The sequence below is a fragment of the Arachis ipaensis genome, chromosome B09 (assembly GCF_000816755.2).
Source record: "Arachis ipaensis cultivar K30076 chromosome B09, Araip1.1, whole genome shotgun sequence".
Classification (NCBI taxonomy): Eukaryota; Viridiplantae; Streptophyta; class Magnoliopsida; order Fabales; family Fabaceae; genus Arachis; species Arachis ipaensis.
In genome coordinates, this window is record NC_029793.2 from 13,550,211 (window position 1) to 13,567,819 (window position 17,609).

General features: G+C 35.6%; 1 protein-coding gene across 3 annotated transcripts; it reads left to right on the forward strand.

Annotated features, from left to right (window-relative positions):
* On the forward strand, positions 1,977–17,609 carry LOC107618398 (probable copper-transporting ATPase HMA5). 3 transcript variants are annotated; one of them, XM_016320452.2, is made up of 9 exons: positions 1,977–2,050; positions 2,640–2,863; positions 3,183–3,928; positions 4,080–4,551; positions 4,864–5,031; positions 5,487–5,741; positions 6,372–6,494; positions 16,139–16,624; positions 16,985–17,581. In XM_016320452.2, exons 2-9 carry the CDS (start codon positions 2,648–2,650, stop codon positions 17,375–17,377), a joined length of 2,859 nt encoding a protein of 952 aa, XP_016175938.1. In that variant the 5' UTR covers positions 1,977–2,050; positions 2,640–2,647; the 3' UTR covers positions 17,378–17,581. The 3 variants fall into 3 exon arrangements, with proteins under 3 accessions (XP_016175938.1, XP_020968206.1, XP_020968207.1); XM_021112547.1 differs by lacking the exon at positions 1,977–2,050 and adding an exon at positions 2,122–2,391 and having other exon boundaries at positions 16,985–17,609; XM_021112548.1 differs by lacking the exon at positions 1,977–2,050 and adding an exon at positions 2,122–2,351 and having other exon boundaries at positions 16,985–17,609.

The following is a 17,609-nucleotide window of genomic DNA, read 5'->3' on the forward strand; positions in this document are numbered from 1 at the left end:
CCTTCAACAATAAATGTGGAGGGGTGAAAAATATTTTTAGCATAAATACATATATTGACTCTTCCAAATTAATTTGGGATGGGAGGGGAGGGAAGGGGATAAAATTTCAATAATAGTTCAAAATAATATTTCTAAACTTTTATTGTTCTTAACTTTGGCTTTTTTTCCCTTGAAAATTTCACTTTGTTATGAGCCTCGCTAGGGAGTCAATAGAATATTTGTACAATGTGTACAATGGACTGTTTATTTAGTCCAATATGAGTTAAAAATAAAAATTACCTACGAAATAATAAATTTAAAAATTTTTGTTCAGTTATTTCACATCAAATTTTAAATTTCAAATTCTCCAATTTCAAATTTCAAATTTTAAATTTTTAAAAAATCTAATTAGTTATTTCAAAAAAAATAACCATCTAAAATCCTCAAATGCTCTCTTCTTTTTCAACCAGTGGCCACCCCACCTTCATCAATAATCATCTTATTTCACCGTCGCTACTTGGCTTGCCACACACCACTCACTCTTAATAAAAATAACCATCCACTTAAGGATAAAAATGATCATCCGCATACCTAATAAATTGAACATCTAACATATTTTAATTATATATAACTAAACTCAATCTAATCAAAATAATCAACTACATAAAAATAAAATAACCATCCACATACCTACTAAAATGACCATCCTAAACTGACCATTAAAATAGAAGAAGAAGATGAATAAACAGAAGAAACTATTATTGTGGTGAAACATAATTTTGAAGGACTAGTCATGACAAAAGCAGCACTGAAACATATGGCTCAAATCATGAAAGAAGCTAACCATGCTTGGATCCGAAGAAGAAGAAGAGAATAGTGTTATCATCGGTGAGAAGAGACTTGAAGTTGAAGGAATGGGAGAAAGCGAGAGCCGGTTCGGAAGAGAGGTACGAAAACAGCGACAGTAACGTTAGGCTGAGCGTCGGAGGGCGAGGCGCATCGGGCTGACCGGCGGAGGTGAGGACGGTGTCGGTGGGAGGATGCGGCGGCCTCAGTATGGTCGGCAAGAAATTCAGTGACGCGAGGTGAGAACCAGAAAAGATGACGGACTGACGGTGAGTTTTGGACGTGTATTAAAGGTTACGGTAAGATTAGAAATAACCGTATATAGTGTGAATGAATTTAAATACTAATCTTAATTTTCAAATTTTTAAAATTTAAAATTAAATAATTAATTAATGATCTAATTTTTAATTTTAATTTTATCTTTTTTTTTTTAATTTATTGTACACATTATACACAATTAATATTGATTCCAATACTTTCTCCTTTGTTATACATGCATGAGAGTGTAATAGTTTTTCAAAAAATGTTATATGCAAATCAAAATTTAAACTTTTCAATAAATATACAGTAATTTTATTCTGCTAACGAGTTATACCTCAAATAACATAATCTCTCTATACTCACTTTGAAATCGCGAGTTCGAGTCTCATTCTTAATTTAAGAAAAAAAAAATACAGTAAGTTCACGTGTAAATAAAGATCATTTTAAAACAAATAGTAAAATCATATCATCTAATTGTGTCAGGTCAACTTTTTAGTAACAAAAATGAATGAAAGAGTCAACTTAAGATACCATTAAAATTTTCAGGATATAATTTGGGTTAATTAAAAATTCGAAGAGCCAGATCAAATTTTAGATGGTATTTTGAGTATTAACTTATTCACGGTCAAACAACATAGGTAACATCTACAAATCGAATAATTAAAAATTAAAAAATCAAGTGTTGGTGGGAAGCGACGAGGTCGTTACTGTTAACAAATTCAAAAATTTAAAAGAAACAGTCTCTCCTCGAAGTACCACACCACTAACATACAAAATGCGGCAAACCCAAACCACGTCACTATGACACTAAACCGGACATAACTTTCTTTGTTTACCATCTCAACTCAACTTCCTTCAACTCTTTTTGTAACCCTAGAATCTCTCACACCCTTTCACACGTTCTTAACGTTGATTCCAAAGACTCTGCTGTTAGTGCTGTGCTTCTCCACTTACAGTTTTGCATGTACGTTTCTTCAATTGGCTCAATCTTAATTGTTAAAATTGCGAACATAGATTCTGCTGTATGAATTTGCTTTTTTTTTTTTCTCTTTCTTCTAACCTGTATCGATTTAATGACGCTCAAACAAGCAGTTAAGATTGAATGAGTCTTTCAACCCCAATGCTAGCTCAAGGGTGAGGGTTGCCCTTGTAATACACCTCCTTCGTGCCCAGAAATGATTATCTGAAGCGTGAAGATTTGCACGTGGATGGTCCAAAAACATTGGATTAGATAGATTTTGATACTATATTAGAATTGAGCTTGAGTGAGTCTAACTTAATTAATTCCAAAAGCTAGCGCAAAGGGTGAGGGTTGTATCGCACTTATAAATTATCTAGAGACCATATTCTTGAGATATGTAAGACTTGTAATAATTGGAGTAACTGCTAATTTAAAAGAAAAAGAAATATATAGTGGGAAATTATATTTTGGTTCGAGTATTTTTTTCCTTGGGTTAATTCTCGGGGTTTAAGTTGTTACTATTCATTTTGCTATGGCTTTGTTTGGTTTTCACATATTTATTTGAATTTTGAACTCTTTTTTTTTTTTGCAGGATTAGAAATGGAAGCTAATAGCGATCTTAAGATTCCTCTGTTGCAGACTTCACCAGAAGATGCCGCAGTAAGGACGGTTATGTTTCAAATAGGTGACATCAAGTGTGCATCGTGTATAAATTCTGTTGAATCTTCAATTAAGGACCTCCATGGAGTAAACAGCATCATGGTGTCGCCGCTTGATGGCCGAGCTATAATAAAATATTCTCCAAAATTTATCACTGTAAGTCACCCTTCTGAAATTATGTCACTGTAATCAGCTTTATAATATTTTTCTGAATTAAAGTTTTGGCCATTTCATTGATTCTCATACCAGCATACCAAGAATTCTCATGCAAGAAAAAAAACACAAGCAACCTCTGTTTATGAAAGTTTTAGAAATAGGATCATTGTGCTGAGTTTTAAACTTTCGTTAAGAAAAACTCTCTGAACTAGTGGATGTAATTATAAATAAATAACAGAAGTAAGGTGGGAAAAAAATTTAGTAGTACCTATTGTCTTGGAATAAATAAATTAATTTGCGATCTAAATTCACTTTTTAGGCGAAAAACATAAAAGAAGCAATAGAAGACAGTGGCTTCGGAGTTGATGAGCTTCAGGAGCAAGAAATATCGGTATGCCGAGTAAGGATTAAAGGGATGGCATGCACAAGCTGCTCCGAGTCTGTTGAGAATGCACTTCGGATGATTGATGGAGTGAAAAAAGCAACTGTAGGTCTAGCTTTAGAGGAGGCCAAAGTGTACTTTGATCCTAACCTCGCCGATGCAAACAAGATAATTGAAGCTATAGAAGATGCTGGTTTTGGAGCGGAACTTATTAGCTCTGCTAATGATGTGAACAAAGTGCATTTAAAACTAGAAGGGGTTGATTCTCTTGAAGATGTAAATATTGTAATGTCTTCGCTTGAGTTCGCAGCAGGTGTGAATCATGTTGAATTCAATTTGACAGAACATATAGTAACAGTTAACTATGAACCGGATATTACGGGTCCAAGATCTCTCATTCACTTTATTCAGACAGCTAGCTCTGGCACCAAGATGTACCAGGCATCCTTGCACACTACTTCGGGAAAAAGAGAAAGGGATAAGGTGGATGAAATTCATAGGTATAGGGACCAATTTTTGTTCAGCTGCTTATTTTCGGTTCCTGTGTTTGTATTTGCCATGGTGCTTCCCATGCTTCCTCCCTATGGAAACTGGCTGAACTATAAGATCCACCATATGCTAACTCTTGGGCTGTTTCTGAGATGGATTCTTAGTACGCCTGTGCAGTTCATAGTTGGCAAAAGGTATTACTAATATATGATTAATTGTTTAATTCTATTTCTTGCTTTTGATGCTATTTATTAGACATAATAGTTTTTTTTTTCAACTGTTTGGACTAAATGGAGAATTTTTTTTCTTTTTTTACAATCATTTAACTACGGCAGCTCTTGTTAGGTTTTATGTAGGATCATATCATGCACTGAGGCGAAGATCTGCTAACATGGATGTGCTGGTTGCATTAGGAACTAATGCTGCTTATTTTTACTCCGTATACATTTTAATAAAAGCACTGACTTCAGATACTTTTCAAGGACAAGATTTCTTTGAGACCAGTTCCATGTTGATATCCTTTATTCTATTAGGGAAATATTTGGAGAATTTGGCTAAAGGGAAAACCTCAGATGCTTTAGGAAAGCTGACACAACTTGTTCCTGATAAAGCTTATCTGGTGGACATGGATGCTGATGAAAATGTCATCTCAGAGACAGAAATTGACACTCAACTAATACAAAAGAGTGACATACTTAAGATTGTTCCTGGGGCCAAAATTCCTATTGATGGTGTTGTCATAAAAGGGCAAAGCTATGTAAATGAAAGTATGATTACCGGGGAGGCAAAACCTGTTGATAAAAGTCCTGGTGACAAGGTATTATTCATATGGTATGACTCTTTTTCAGTATGATGGCAAAATCTGCCCAATAAATTAGGGGGAAATGACAAAAACATACACGGAGGTTGAATGTTGAAATCGTTTGATGAAAGTTTCAAGAAAGATAGGCAACTAAACCTGAGTGTATGCACTCTGTGATGTGTTTACTGATAAGCTTATTTAATATTCATTGGATTCTGGCGGTTGATATCATTCTGTAGAGAAACAAGCATCTTTGATTATTTTAATCAAACTTCCAGTACTTTAAATTAGTGAAACATTTTTAATTTCTTGAAATTTGCTGAGCAGGTTATTGGTGGAACAATCAATGAGAATGGCTGCTTACTGATTAAGGCTACACATGTTGGATCAGATACTGCACTTTCTCAAATTGTTCAGCTTGTAGAAACCGCTCAACTAGCTAAGGCACCAGTTCAAAAACTCGCAGACCACATTTCAAGGGTTTTTGTTCCATTAGTGAGTGTCTTTCCTTAACTAAATCCTTCAAATTTTTCATCATTATTAGAAAAGGTTTTATTCATATGTTGAGGCTTAATGTAATAAATATCCCTTCAGGTTCTGTTCAAAATTTCCCCTCCCATTTTACTTTATTTTACATTTTTTTTATTTAAAAAAAAATCTGAAAAGGGGTTCCCTTTCGTTACTTTTTGTTTATCAAGTGTATGAAATAATCATGGCTATGAAATGTAACCTTTGTTTCAAGGATTCTGTCAAATACTGAAGCATAAAACATTTTGAGACATGCTATCATCCTGTGATTATGTTTCTTACGTTATCTTTTTGTTTAATTGCTAATTCCACTGGACTGCAAAAAAGAGCTGATAAATTCTTATGTAATTGCTTAATTGATGTTAGCATTTAAATGATATTTTATCCATGGGATGCTGCTTGTACTTATGTTGCATCCTTAGGTGGTTGTTGCAGCATTTTTAACTTGGATGGGATGGTTTGTTCCTGGGGAAGTTGGCTTATACCCTAGGCATTGGATACCAAAAGCAATGAATGCATTTGAACTTGCTCTGCAATTTGCTATTTCTGTACTAGTTGTTGCTTGCCCTTGTGCTTTGGGTCTAGCAACACCAACTGCAGTCATGGTTGCTTCAGGCATGGGTGCTTCTCAAGGTGTTCTCATCAAGGGTGGAGATGCATTGGAAAAGGCACACAAGGTAATGAAACTCTTTATTCTTGTTACTCGATACCTGTTTAATTGTGCTTTAGCAGGTAAACTTTCCTTCCATTTGCAACAAGGGTTCAAAATAAAACCTTGATTCACTGTACATAATTGTAAAACAGATGTGATATTTTGCGATTGCTTGTATCCTTTTCTAGGTGGTTGTTGCTATGCAACAATTGTCCATCTGTTTTCCTTTGATTGAAATGATCATGATAAGTACATTGGAATTGGGATATTTGATGAACTAAGGAAAAACATTTGGTCATTGCTTATATCCTTTACTAGCTGGTTGTTGCTAATGCTAAAGCTATAATGTCTTCTTCTCTTGTAATTTATGCAAGGATTCCGCTTCTCTGCTGAGAAATTATAGCATTAAAAATCATCATGGAAGGTGTATTTTTACTTTTTATTTTATTTTATTTTATTTTTGACCTGCTAATTTTGTAGGCACTATTCATATCTGATATCATTTCATTATATCTCTAGTATTGATGTTTGGCATAATCTAGTTTCTAGCATATCTTATCTCATGTTATTTGACACAAGTATGCTACATATCCCGATATCCCTCATTCTTTCGCTGCCGATTCTGATAGGAGCTTGTTTTGTTTTCCTGATGCAGGTAAAAGTTGTTGTGTTTGATAAGACCGGGACACTAACTGTTGGAGAGCCGGTGGTAGTTAGCGCAGTACTGTTTTCTGAATTTACTATGGAAGAATTTTATGACATGACAATAGCAGTGGAGGTAATTATTTTCCTTTTTTTTCTTATATGCTGCATACTATACTAATTTGGAAATCTGAATAATTGATATAAATTTATTCTGTTGAACATTGTTGGATCCTGTAAGTTGAAAAGATGTTGAATACTAATAAAGAAGAATTAACGTTGTTGGAACTGCTTGAACTTGAGAGGGGGAGTTGAATCAAGTTGGCTCTAAAATGAACGTTTTAAGTTCTGTTTTCGCAGAAGCTACCTATGAAGGAGATTTTTTCGTTTTGTCTCATACTCAGAAAAAAAACAGAGAAGGAAAGAAGAGAAAGAGGTCAGCATGTATCCTGGTTCGGATTCTAAGTGTCATGAATTCTACGTCTAGTCTCCACCACAACCATGGTGGAATTTTCACTATAATCAACTGATTACAATCACCAATACTATTGAATTACAACCTAATTCAACTAGTGTCTACCACTAAGCTTTCTTCACCAAAGCTTAGCTTCCCTAGTGTTGTCCCAACTTGGAAGGAGAACCTAAACAGATTCAAACTCACCGAGTGCTAACCCAACTTGGCAAGGGGAACTAGTCCTAATTCAACAATTCAATTACACAGAATTTCAGTGGCTCTTTCATGTATCACTCTTGTCTTTTCTCTCATGGCTTTTTCTACTCACATATTTAGCATTTTCTCAATACAAAGGATGACACAAGATAGCCATAACAAATAAAACCAGAAATGAAGCACTAGTAGAAGAAAAAGAATTCAGTTCGATTGAGAGGATATGATACTCTAATTTTTTCCTCCTTTTCTTACTTTCAAATGTTGAGGTGAGGCTTCTTATAGAATCAGCTTGCTCTTCCAATTTGCTCTCTATTCCCTCGTACCATTCACCCGTTGGAGCTGTCTCTAAAGGCATACATGTCCTTTCATCTTGCTCCACTAACTCTGCAGGTTGAGGAGCCATTCCACCACTTCTGCTGTCCTTGGGTTTGCTTTCTTCCTTAGCATGCTTTTCTTTCTCCCTTTACTCCATTACCTTTGCTATTTGAGGAGCTGCTCTGCTGCTTCTGCTCTTATGCAAAAGAAATTGGAATTTTGGAGAGAAGAGCGAACAGAACCAGTGTGTCACAAAAGGAGACTCGCTGAAAAGAGCCACTCTGAGGCAGAATTATATGGTTCACAATCCTGTGCAACTGGGCACGGATTGGACCAAGAAACTTATGAGTGGGAGTGGTACTTTTAAGGAGAGGAATGTTGATCCAGTACTTAGGGCTTCAAAATATGACACATTGAGAGTTTCATCCCACTTACCAGAGGTGAACACATCAAGCCCCCTTTCCTGGTAATCTAGGCTTTACTAATGTGGTACTTGTCAAGAATGATTGTGCGACCTTTAACAAAGGATGCGATTCTTCCTTTTTTGTATGACATGTTTTATAGAACTGCTTCACTAGATAGGATAAAATTTTGTCACGAATGGATAGAATGAAAATCCATCCTTGATATGTAAACAGAGGTGTAAAGTTTAGACCTTTTCTACAAAACTTGTCTAGATTTACAAGTTTGGAAGGACAGAGAGTACGCTTATAAATATCCTTGCAGAATAATATGTAGTTCATGAAGGAATTATAACGGTGACGATCAAAAGACTCTTTAGGGAAGTCAGTATAGAAGGATTTGTAGGCAATGAGATTGGAAAGTTTTAGTTCAGAAATAGAACGAAGATGAAAGTCGATGACTGTATCGTGGCTGTGGCGAGGAGGGGGTGACGGAAGCTCTTCGTCTTCTTCACAAACAGGTCTCTTTCCTCGGGAAGAACTGGGTTGAGAAGAGCTGGGCTGTGAGACATTTGGCTGAGAGGAGGTAGGGCGAGGAGCTACTCCAGGATGGCGAGCGATGGTCTTGGTGCGAGCCATTTCAGGAGCGTTATTATGAGGAGAAGTGGGAGGAGAGTTAGTGGGAGATGGAGAAGGAGATGTTTGTGAGTGCAGTGAAATAGGAGAAGAGGGTTAAGAACGTGAAGAGTGAGCACCACTATGAGAGTTTCTACGGACTGCTCTTTTTTGCGAGCCATACGTATAGGACACAGGTTAGTTTCAGAATGGGAATAGTGTAGTGAAAGAGGAGTGGAGGAGTTGAGTGTGAAAGGGTGCATGTAGTGGAGAATTAATATAGGCCTTGGTTAGTGTAAAAGGATAAAAATGAAAACTTTTGAAAAGTGGAGTGGAGTGAAGGAGTTGTGGAGGAGTTGAGTGTGAAAGGGTGTATGTAGTGGAGAATTAATATAGGTCTTAGTTAGTATAAAAGTTTCATCTTGAAAAGGATAAAAATAAAAAACTTTTGAAAACCTTCGAATTTTACAACCGTAACCTCTATAATTTCAATTTTGAAAATTTAATTAAAATGAAATGCAATTTTAAAATAATGTTAAGTTTTGGGACCAAAAACAACTTTCTAATATCTAAGTCTAGTGAGAGCCTAAGGTGCTTCAACAAAGGTGGCCCATTTGATGATAAACAATCAAACACACCAGGTCCACCAAATCTCACTTGCTTTCAACGAGACTAGATTGCATCACAAAGAGTTTATGAAGCTTGCTTATCATCTGTCCAGAATAATCTCATCTCGATCTATGAGACAAAATGCTTAAACCAGAATATCAGAAAAATTAGATAAATTAAGAATGCCCAGTGCAGTTCGTAATTTGCAGAACCTCTCTTCTATCAATGGTTTAGTGAAAATATCAGCTAGTTGATCTTTAGATTTAACAAACTGAATATCTAAATTTTTATTTTGCACATGTTCTCTTATAGAATGAAATCTAACTTCAATATGCTTTGTTCTTGAGTCCAAAACAAGATTTTTTGAAATATTTATAGCACTCATATTGTCACAAAATAATGAAATATTAGATACTTTCAATTTATAATCAGCTAACTGAGTTTTCAACCATAGTAATTGAGAGCAACAAGAAGAGGCTGCAATATACTCAACTTTGGCAGTGGATAGTGCCACTGTTGCTTGCTTCTTACTTGACCATACATTGAGTGATTTGCTAAGCAAGCAACACATGCCACTTGTGCTTCTTCTATCAATCGTCTCCCCAACAAAATCTGCATCACAATAACCCACTAATTGAAAGGAATCAGTTTTGGGATACCATAAACTATAATTAGTGGTACCAAGCACATATCGGATGATCCTCTTGACAGTTGAGAGATGAGATTCTTTAGGCTTTGATTGGAATTTTGAGCACACACCAACACTTTATACGATATCAGGCCTCGAGAAGGTTAGATACATCAAAGAGCCAATCATCCCTCTGTAACGTGTCTCATCAACATCTCTAGCTTGTTCATCTTTGTCAAGCTTGATATTTGGATGCATGGGGTTCCCATCGGCTTGACGCATTCCAGCCCAAATTTTTTGACAAGTTCCTTGACATATTTTTCTTGATAAACAAAAATTCCTTCAGCAATTTGCTTGATTTGCAAGCCTAGGAAGAAAGTTAATTCTCCCATTATGTTCATATCAAATTCACTTGTCATTAGCTTAGCAAAATCTGCACACAAAGTCTCATCAGTTGAACTAAAAATGATATCATCAACATAAACTTGCACAAGAATAAAATGATCATTGAGATTTTTAATAAATAGAGTAGTGCCAGTGGCTCCTCTTTGAAAATTATTTTTCAATAAAAATGAGTTAAGCCTCTCATACCAAGCTCTAGGAGCTTGTCTTAAACCATATAAGGCTTTAGCTAGTTTGAAAACATAGTTAGAAAATGTTTTGTTTTCAAACCCAGGAGGTTGTGCCACATATACCTCTCTATCTATTATACCATTGAAGAATGCACACTTTACGTTCATTTGAAAAAGCTTGAAGCCGTAGTGAGCTGCATAGGCTAAGAGCAACCTAATGGCTTCCATTCGAACTACAGGTGCAAATGATTCATCGAAATCAATCCCTTACTCTTGATCATAGCCTTGAGCAACCAATCTTGCTTTGTTTCGGACAATGGTTCCATCTTCACCCATTTTATTTTTGAAAATCCATTTTGTGCCAGTGACTTTCTTTCCATTTGAGTGAGGCACTAAGGTCCAGACTTGATTCTTCTCAAACTGCTGCAATTCTTCTTCCATGGCTAATACCCAAGATGGATCAGCGAGAGTTTCTTGGATATTTTGAGGTTCAATCTTTGATATAAGAGCAATGTTGTTAGATTCGGCTCTTTTCAAAAATGAACGAGTAGTCATTCCTTTGGAGGGATCACCTATTATGAACTCTTAAGGATAATTTTTCAGAAATTTTGATTCTCTTGGCCTTTTGGTCTGGGTAGAGGATTCAGGTTCCTCTTGATCTACAATGGCCTCTACATCAAGATTTTCTGCTGCAATAGGAGATAATTCTAAATTGTCTCCTGCAGAATTGAGATTTTTGCTGCTAGCAGGTGCAGTTTCTTGAGAACTCAAATTTTGAGTAATTAACTCAGTGATCTTGGGCAATTCAGTTTCAAAACTTGGACTATCATCAATACACACGCTAGGAACAAGGTTAAACTCACAAAATGTGACATGCATGGTCTCCTCAACAGATTTAGAGTTCTTGTTATATACTCTATAAACTTTGCTATTAGTGGAATAACCAAGAAAGATACCTTCATGTGTTTTAGGATCAATTTTTTTCGAATTTTCTTTGATATTCAGTATAAAACACTTGCAGCTAAACACACGAAAGTAATTAAGATTGGGTGGATACCCTTTCCAAAGTTCATATAGAGTTTTCTTCAAAATTTTTTTTATGAGGATTCGATTTAAAGCGTAGCTTCAGCCCATAAGAATTTGGGAACCTGATATTTACACAATATAGCTCAAGCCATTTTTTGTGAACTTCTATTTCTTCTTTCCACAATACCATTTTGTTGTGGTGTTTTAGGACATGAGAAGTTGTGTGATATACCAAGTTCATCACAAAAAGATTCAAAGTGTTGATTTTTAAATTTTTTTTCCATGATCACTTCTAATTGAAATAATTTTTAAACTCTTTTCATTTTGAATCTTCGTGCTGAATTTTTCGAAAATAGAAAATGCTTCATGTTTATGAGCTAGAAAGAACACCCAACCAAACCTAGTGTAGTCATCCACAATAACCATTTCATAACTTTTTTTTCCAAGACTGAGTCCCAATTGGTCCGAACAGATCAAGATGTAACAGCTCTAATGGTTTTTTAGTTGAGACATCTTCCTTAGGTTTAAAAGAGATTTTTGTTTGTTTACCCATTTGACAAGTATCACAAGTGATGTCTTTATCAAATTTAATGTTAGAAAGACCTCTTGCTAAACCCTTTTTAACAAGTTTAGAGATTTGTTACATGCTAACATGTCGTAATCTCTTATACCATATCCATTTTTCAAATTTAATTGAAGGGAAATAAGTTACATTTTGAACTTTAAGATCATTTAATGTGAGACCATAAACATTGTCACTTCTTTTTGCAACAAATAACACAACCCCTGTTTTTTCATTAATGATCCTACAATTTACTTTCCTAAAGGTTACAACATATCCAATGTCACACAATTGACTTATACTCAATAGATTATACTTTAACCCATCTACTAAAAAGGCACTATCAATGCAAGTAAAAAAATTTTTGCCAACCTTATCAATGGCAATTCTTTTACCTTTACCATTATCTCCAAAAGTGACAAATCCTCCATCATACTTGTTGAGTTTGATAAAGAAAGTATCATTTCCGATCATATGCCTTGAATATTCACTATCAAAATACCACATGTCCAATTTCTTCTTGGATGTAAGGCAAACCTGCATGTTTTTCAACTAACCTTAGGTATCCAAATTCATTTGGATCCTCTTATGTGAAATCTTCTTGGTTGCTCAAGAGCATTATAATCATGAACAACTTTATATAATTTACTATCATTACCAAAAGACCTTAGAAAGATAAAACATTGTTGAGGATCATGACCTTTTCTATTGTACTTATAGCAATGGTTCTTGCTCACTGATTTTTTAGTTTTACTAAAAATTTTTTGTTTGAAAATCTTGGAAGAGGAAGCTTCAGATTTTTTAACATTTTGTTTGAAAATAGCCTTACTTTTCTCTTTGAATCCAAGTCTAGATTTTTCACCACTAAATCTTTGACAAACAAGTAATTTATCAAGATTTTGTGAATTTTGAACAAATTTCGCTAAGTCTTCATTAAGGTTTTTAATTTGTTCATTCAACCTTTTATTTTTCAGTAATCAAATCAGTGGAGGCAGTGACTGTATGCTTGAGTTTGAATTTGTTTAATTCAGCTCTTAAAGCATTGTTTTCTTCTTTTAAAAAAATTTCATCACAAGCTTCGGTTGCCTTTACTTTTTTCAGTAAGAAATCATTTTCAGCTCTCAATATTTCATTATCTTTCTTGCATTTAACATATTTATCTAAGAGTTTCTTAGAGTTCATAGTAAAGTCTTTGATAATGTAGTGCAATTCATTAATAGATAGGTCAGAGAGATCTACCTCATCTTCATCATCGTGATCAACCATCAAGCAGAGTTGAGCCTTTTGATCTGAGTCTTCAGAATTGATGTCATTTTCCAAGTCTTCCCATGTTGTCATCATCACTTTCTTTTTGTCCTTCTTTGATTTTTCGCCTTTTCTTAATTGAGGACAATCTGACTTGAAGTGATCCGGTTCCTTACAGTGGTGACATGTGAACTTGGCTTGATCCTTCTTGAAATCTTTGGATGAAGAACTTTCTTTGCCTTTGTTTTTGAATCTCAGTAATTTCATTTTTCTTGTAAAGAGCACCATTTCTTCATCTGAGAAACTGTCATAAGATTCTTTTTCTTTGGCTCTCATTCTTGATTTCAGTGCTACACTTTTCTTCTTGTTATTTTTGTCTTGAGACATGTGAGTAGTTTCATAGGCCAGCAGCTTGCCTCTTAGCTCATCATAGGTGATTTTTATCAAATCATTTCTTTTAGAGATGGCTGTACTTTTTACTTCCCACTTCTTCGTAAGACTCCTTAAGATCTTCCTCACCAAGGTTTTCTCGGAATAGCTCTTTCCCATGACATCCAGATTATTGATGGTTATTGAGAACCTTTCGAATATTTGATCGATGCTCTCTTCCTCCTTCATATTGAACATTTCATATTCCTTCATCAACATATTAATTCTGGTCTCCCTCACTTGTTTAGTGCCTTCATGGGTGAGTCTGAACTTGTCCCAGATTTCTATAGCCGTCTTGCACCTTGACACTTTTCTGTATTCTTTAAAACTGATTGCACTGTGCATTAGGTTGATAGCCTTGGCATTGAGTTCAACCTTCTTCTTTTCTTCCTCTATCCACTCATTGTCTTCTTTTGCCACAACTTCTCCATCAGCATTTTTCTTTGTTGGAACGTCCGTCCGTTGAGAATAATCTTCCAAATGTTGTAGTCGATTGACTACACGAAGATTCTCATTCTCTCTTTCCAGTAGAAATAGTTGCTGCCATTGAAATAAGGAGGTCTATTATTTGACTGTCCTTCAATAAGAGTGTACGCCATGATGTTAGGATCCATATTGTTGGTCATGAATCTTTGTTCTAAGCTGTGAAGCTTGACTCCTTGAGACCTTGTTCCTGATACCAATTGATGGAACTGCTTGAACTTGAGAAGGGGGGGGGGGGTTGAATCAAGTTGGCTTTAAAATGAACGTTTCAAGCTCTGTTTTCGCGAAAGCTACTTATGTAGGAGATTTTTTTGTTTTGTCTCATACTCAAAAAATAAAAGAGAAGGGAAGAAGAAAAAGCGGCCAGCATGTATCCTAGTTCAGATTCTAAGTGTCATGAATCCTATGTCCAGTCTCCACCACAACCATGGTGAAATTTCCACTATAATCAACTAATTACAATCACCAATACTATTGAATTACAACCTAATTCGACTAGTATCTACCACTAAGCTTTCTTCACCAAAACTTAGCTTTCCAAGTGTTGTCCCAACTTTAAAGGTGAACCTAAACAGATTCAAATTCACCGAGTACTAACCCAACTTGGCAAAGGAAATTAGTCCTAGTTCAACAACTCAATTACACAGAATTTCAGTGGCTCTTTCATGCATCACTCTTGCCTTTTCTCTTATGGCTTTTTCTACTCACATATTTAGCCTTTTTCCAATACAAAGGATGACATAAGATAGCCATAACAAATAAAATCAGAAATGAATCACTAGTAGAAGAAAAAGAATTCAGCTCGATTGAGAGGATATGATGCCCTGAATTTTTTCTCCTTTTCTTTGCTTTCAAATGTTGAGGTGAGGCTTTTTATAGAATCAGCTTGCTCTTCCAATTTGCTCTCCATTGCCTCTTCCATTCCCTCGTACCATTCACCCGTTGGAGCTGTCTCCGAAGGCATGCATGTCCTTTTTCATCATGCTCCACTAACTCTGCAGGTTGAGGAACCATTCCACCACCTCTGCTGCCCTTGGGTTTGCTTTTTTCCTTAGCATGCTTTTCTTTCTCCCTCTGCTCCATTACCTCTGCTATCCGAGGAGCTGCTCTGCTGCTTCTGCTTTTGTGCAAGTCTGTGTTTTGCTCTCCCACATTCTGAATTGTGTTTTGCTGATGTTCTTGGAGTAGTGAAATTGTTCTTATGTCTAATTGCTTTGTTAGAACTACAACTGTCTTTGTTGTTGACAGATGTCCTTCTCTTTCTTCTTTTTGTTCGGTGCTCTCTCTTTTGGCTCATGTACTGATTTGTTTCTCATCTAGCAAGTAATGGGCTAAAGTGTTGGACCTGTAATAGCTTAAGTTGCTGAAGCAACACTCATTTGGACTAAAGCAACACATAAATGGACCTGGATTACTTAGCACATACATTAAATAAATAATTAGACTTTTAATCCAAATAATATTTGTCATCGTATATTAACCCAAAATCAAATTTAGCTCAACAAACGGAAGGTCAAACTCACAAATTAATTTGCCTAGGATCTTCTAACACACAAGAAACTCTCATAATTTCTCTCAATGGTAACATAACACAAAAAAAGAGGAAGTGAAAACTTTTCCAGTCAACTAATATCTTCATTGTGCTTTTCTTGAATTATTCAGCACACACGTGCCTTTATTTATAGGCAAACATGTAGAATAAAATACTACAATATAACATTGCTTAATGCCTAACACAACCTATGACAGTGCAACAAACTGAGCAGAGATTTATGATGACTATTGATTCTTCTAGTCAGTTACCTTGTCCAGTTGTTCCATTCTTATCAAGTTGGAGTTGTAATAAAATTTTATAACTTTCTTTGACTATTCTTATGTTCTTTTTATGCTTCTTGGAATCCCTAGCGTTTAATTTAACTTGAATTCTTCAAGTTGCTCATAGTTTATTGATAAGCTTAGTTTATTTACCAACAATTAAGAATTTATTTTCCATCGAAGAAAACTTGGTTTCAATACCATTTATGTTTCATTTAATTAGTTTGAAAATATTGTAAGTTTGTAACTGTCCATGATTTTCAGACTTTGCTGCTGCATTTTTAGTTTTCACACATTTACTGTGACGAAAAAGAGAACAATTTTTATTTATAGTGGAGTTTTTCTAATTTAAAGAACTTCAATTTTATTTATCCATAATATTTCAACTAACTCTTTCTACAACTTTTCAGTCAAGTAGTGAGCACCCACTAGCAAAAGCTGTTGTTAAACATGCAAAGAAGCTGCGCAAGAAATTTGGTTCCAACGATGAGGAAGTGCCAGATGTGAAGGACTTTGAGGTGCAAGTGGGAGCTGGTGTGTGTGGAAAAGTTGGTGAAAGAACAGTTCTAGTTGGAAACAAGAGACTTATGCATGCTTGTAATGTTCCACTAAGTTCCGAGGTTGAGAGGTACATGTCTGAGAATGAAATTCTAGCGAGAACTTGTGTTCTGGTTTCCATCGACGGGAAGATTGCTGGAGCATACTCTGTAACTGATCCATTAAAGCCCGAAGCTAAGCGTGTCATATCTTTTCTCCACACCATGGGCATTTCAAGCATCATAGCAACCGGTGATAACCTTGCTACTGCAACTGCTATTGCAAACGAAGTTGGTATTGATGAGGTCTTCGCCGAGACAGATCCACTAGGGAAAGCTGATAAGGTGAAAGAATTACAGGTAAGCCTTGTTTTGTAATAACCTCTAAAGAGGAGTGTTAGGGGCTAGTAACTTTTGTGATTTGTAGCCATCAAGTAGCCATCAATAATGTTTTTAATGGTGTGAGATTTCATCCAATGGTGTAGGATTATTCACTTTTCTTTTGATGGTTACTTTTTGGCCATAATTTAATAAAAGTGCTGTCCCTACACTTTTTTTTTTTTTTAAAAAAGGCTTGCGGAAACAGTCTTTTAAAATGGATCCGAAAAACTTATGGTGTAAAAGGCAAATTTGAGTTACATATACGAGGGTCTATATAAGAGATTGTAAAAAGAAAAACATGTGATGAATGTCTGAGTTTTCATACTGAAATCGATGCAGATGAAAGGGATGACTGTGGCAATGGTGGGTGATGGAATAAATGACTCGCCGGCCTTGGTTGCTGCTGATGTTGGTATGGCAATAGGTGCTGGAACTGATGTAGCCATAGAAGCAGCTGATATAGTGCTTGTGAAAAACAGCTTGGAAGATGTGATCACAGCCATAGATCTTTCCAGAAAGACCATGTTGCGTATCCGCCTCAACTATATCTGGGCTCTCGGCTATAACGTCCTAGGCATGCCGGTTGCTGCCGGTGTCTTATACCCCTTTACCGGAATCAGATTGCCCCCATGGCTCGCCGGTGCTTGCATGGCTGCTTCTTCTGTTAGCGTGGTTTCTTCATCTCTTCTGCTGCAATTGTATAAAAAACCTTTAAATGTTCAATGCATCTGAATTGATGGCCTATTTATGCACGCACAATCCATTTTTTTTTTCAAGAATCATGTGTGACTTTTTTATTGGAATGTTATTTTTCTTATTATTTCTTTCAAACTGAAAGGTAGATGCTCGCTTGTTCCATGTAAGCAATGATCTTCCAATCTTGCCTTTCTTAATATTGAGTAGTTTATTAACAAGTACTATGTGCAATTTCGTTCTTATTTATGAAAAAAGTATAGGAAATTTA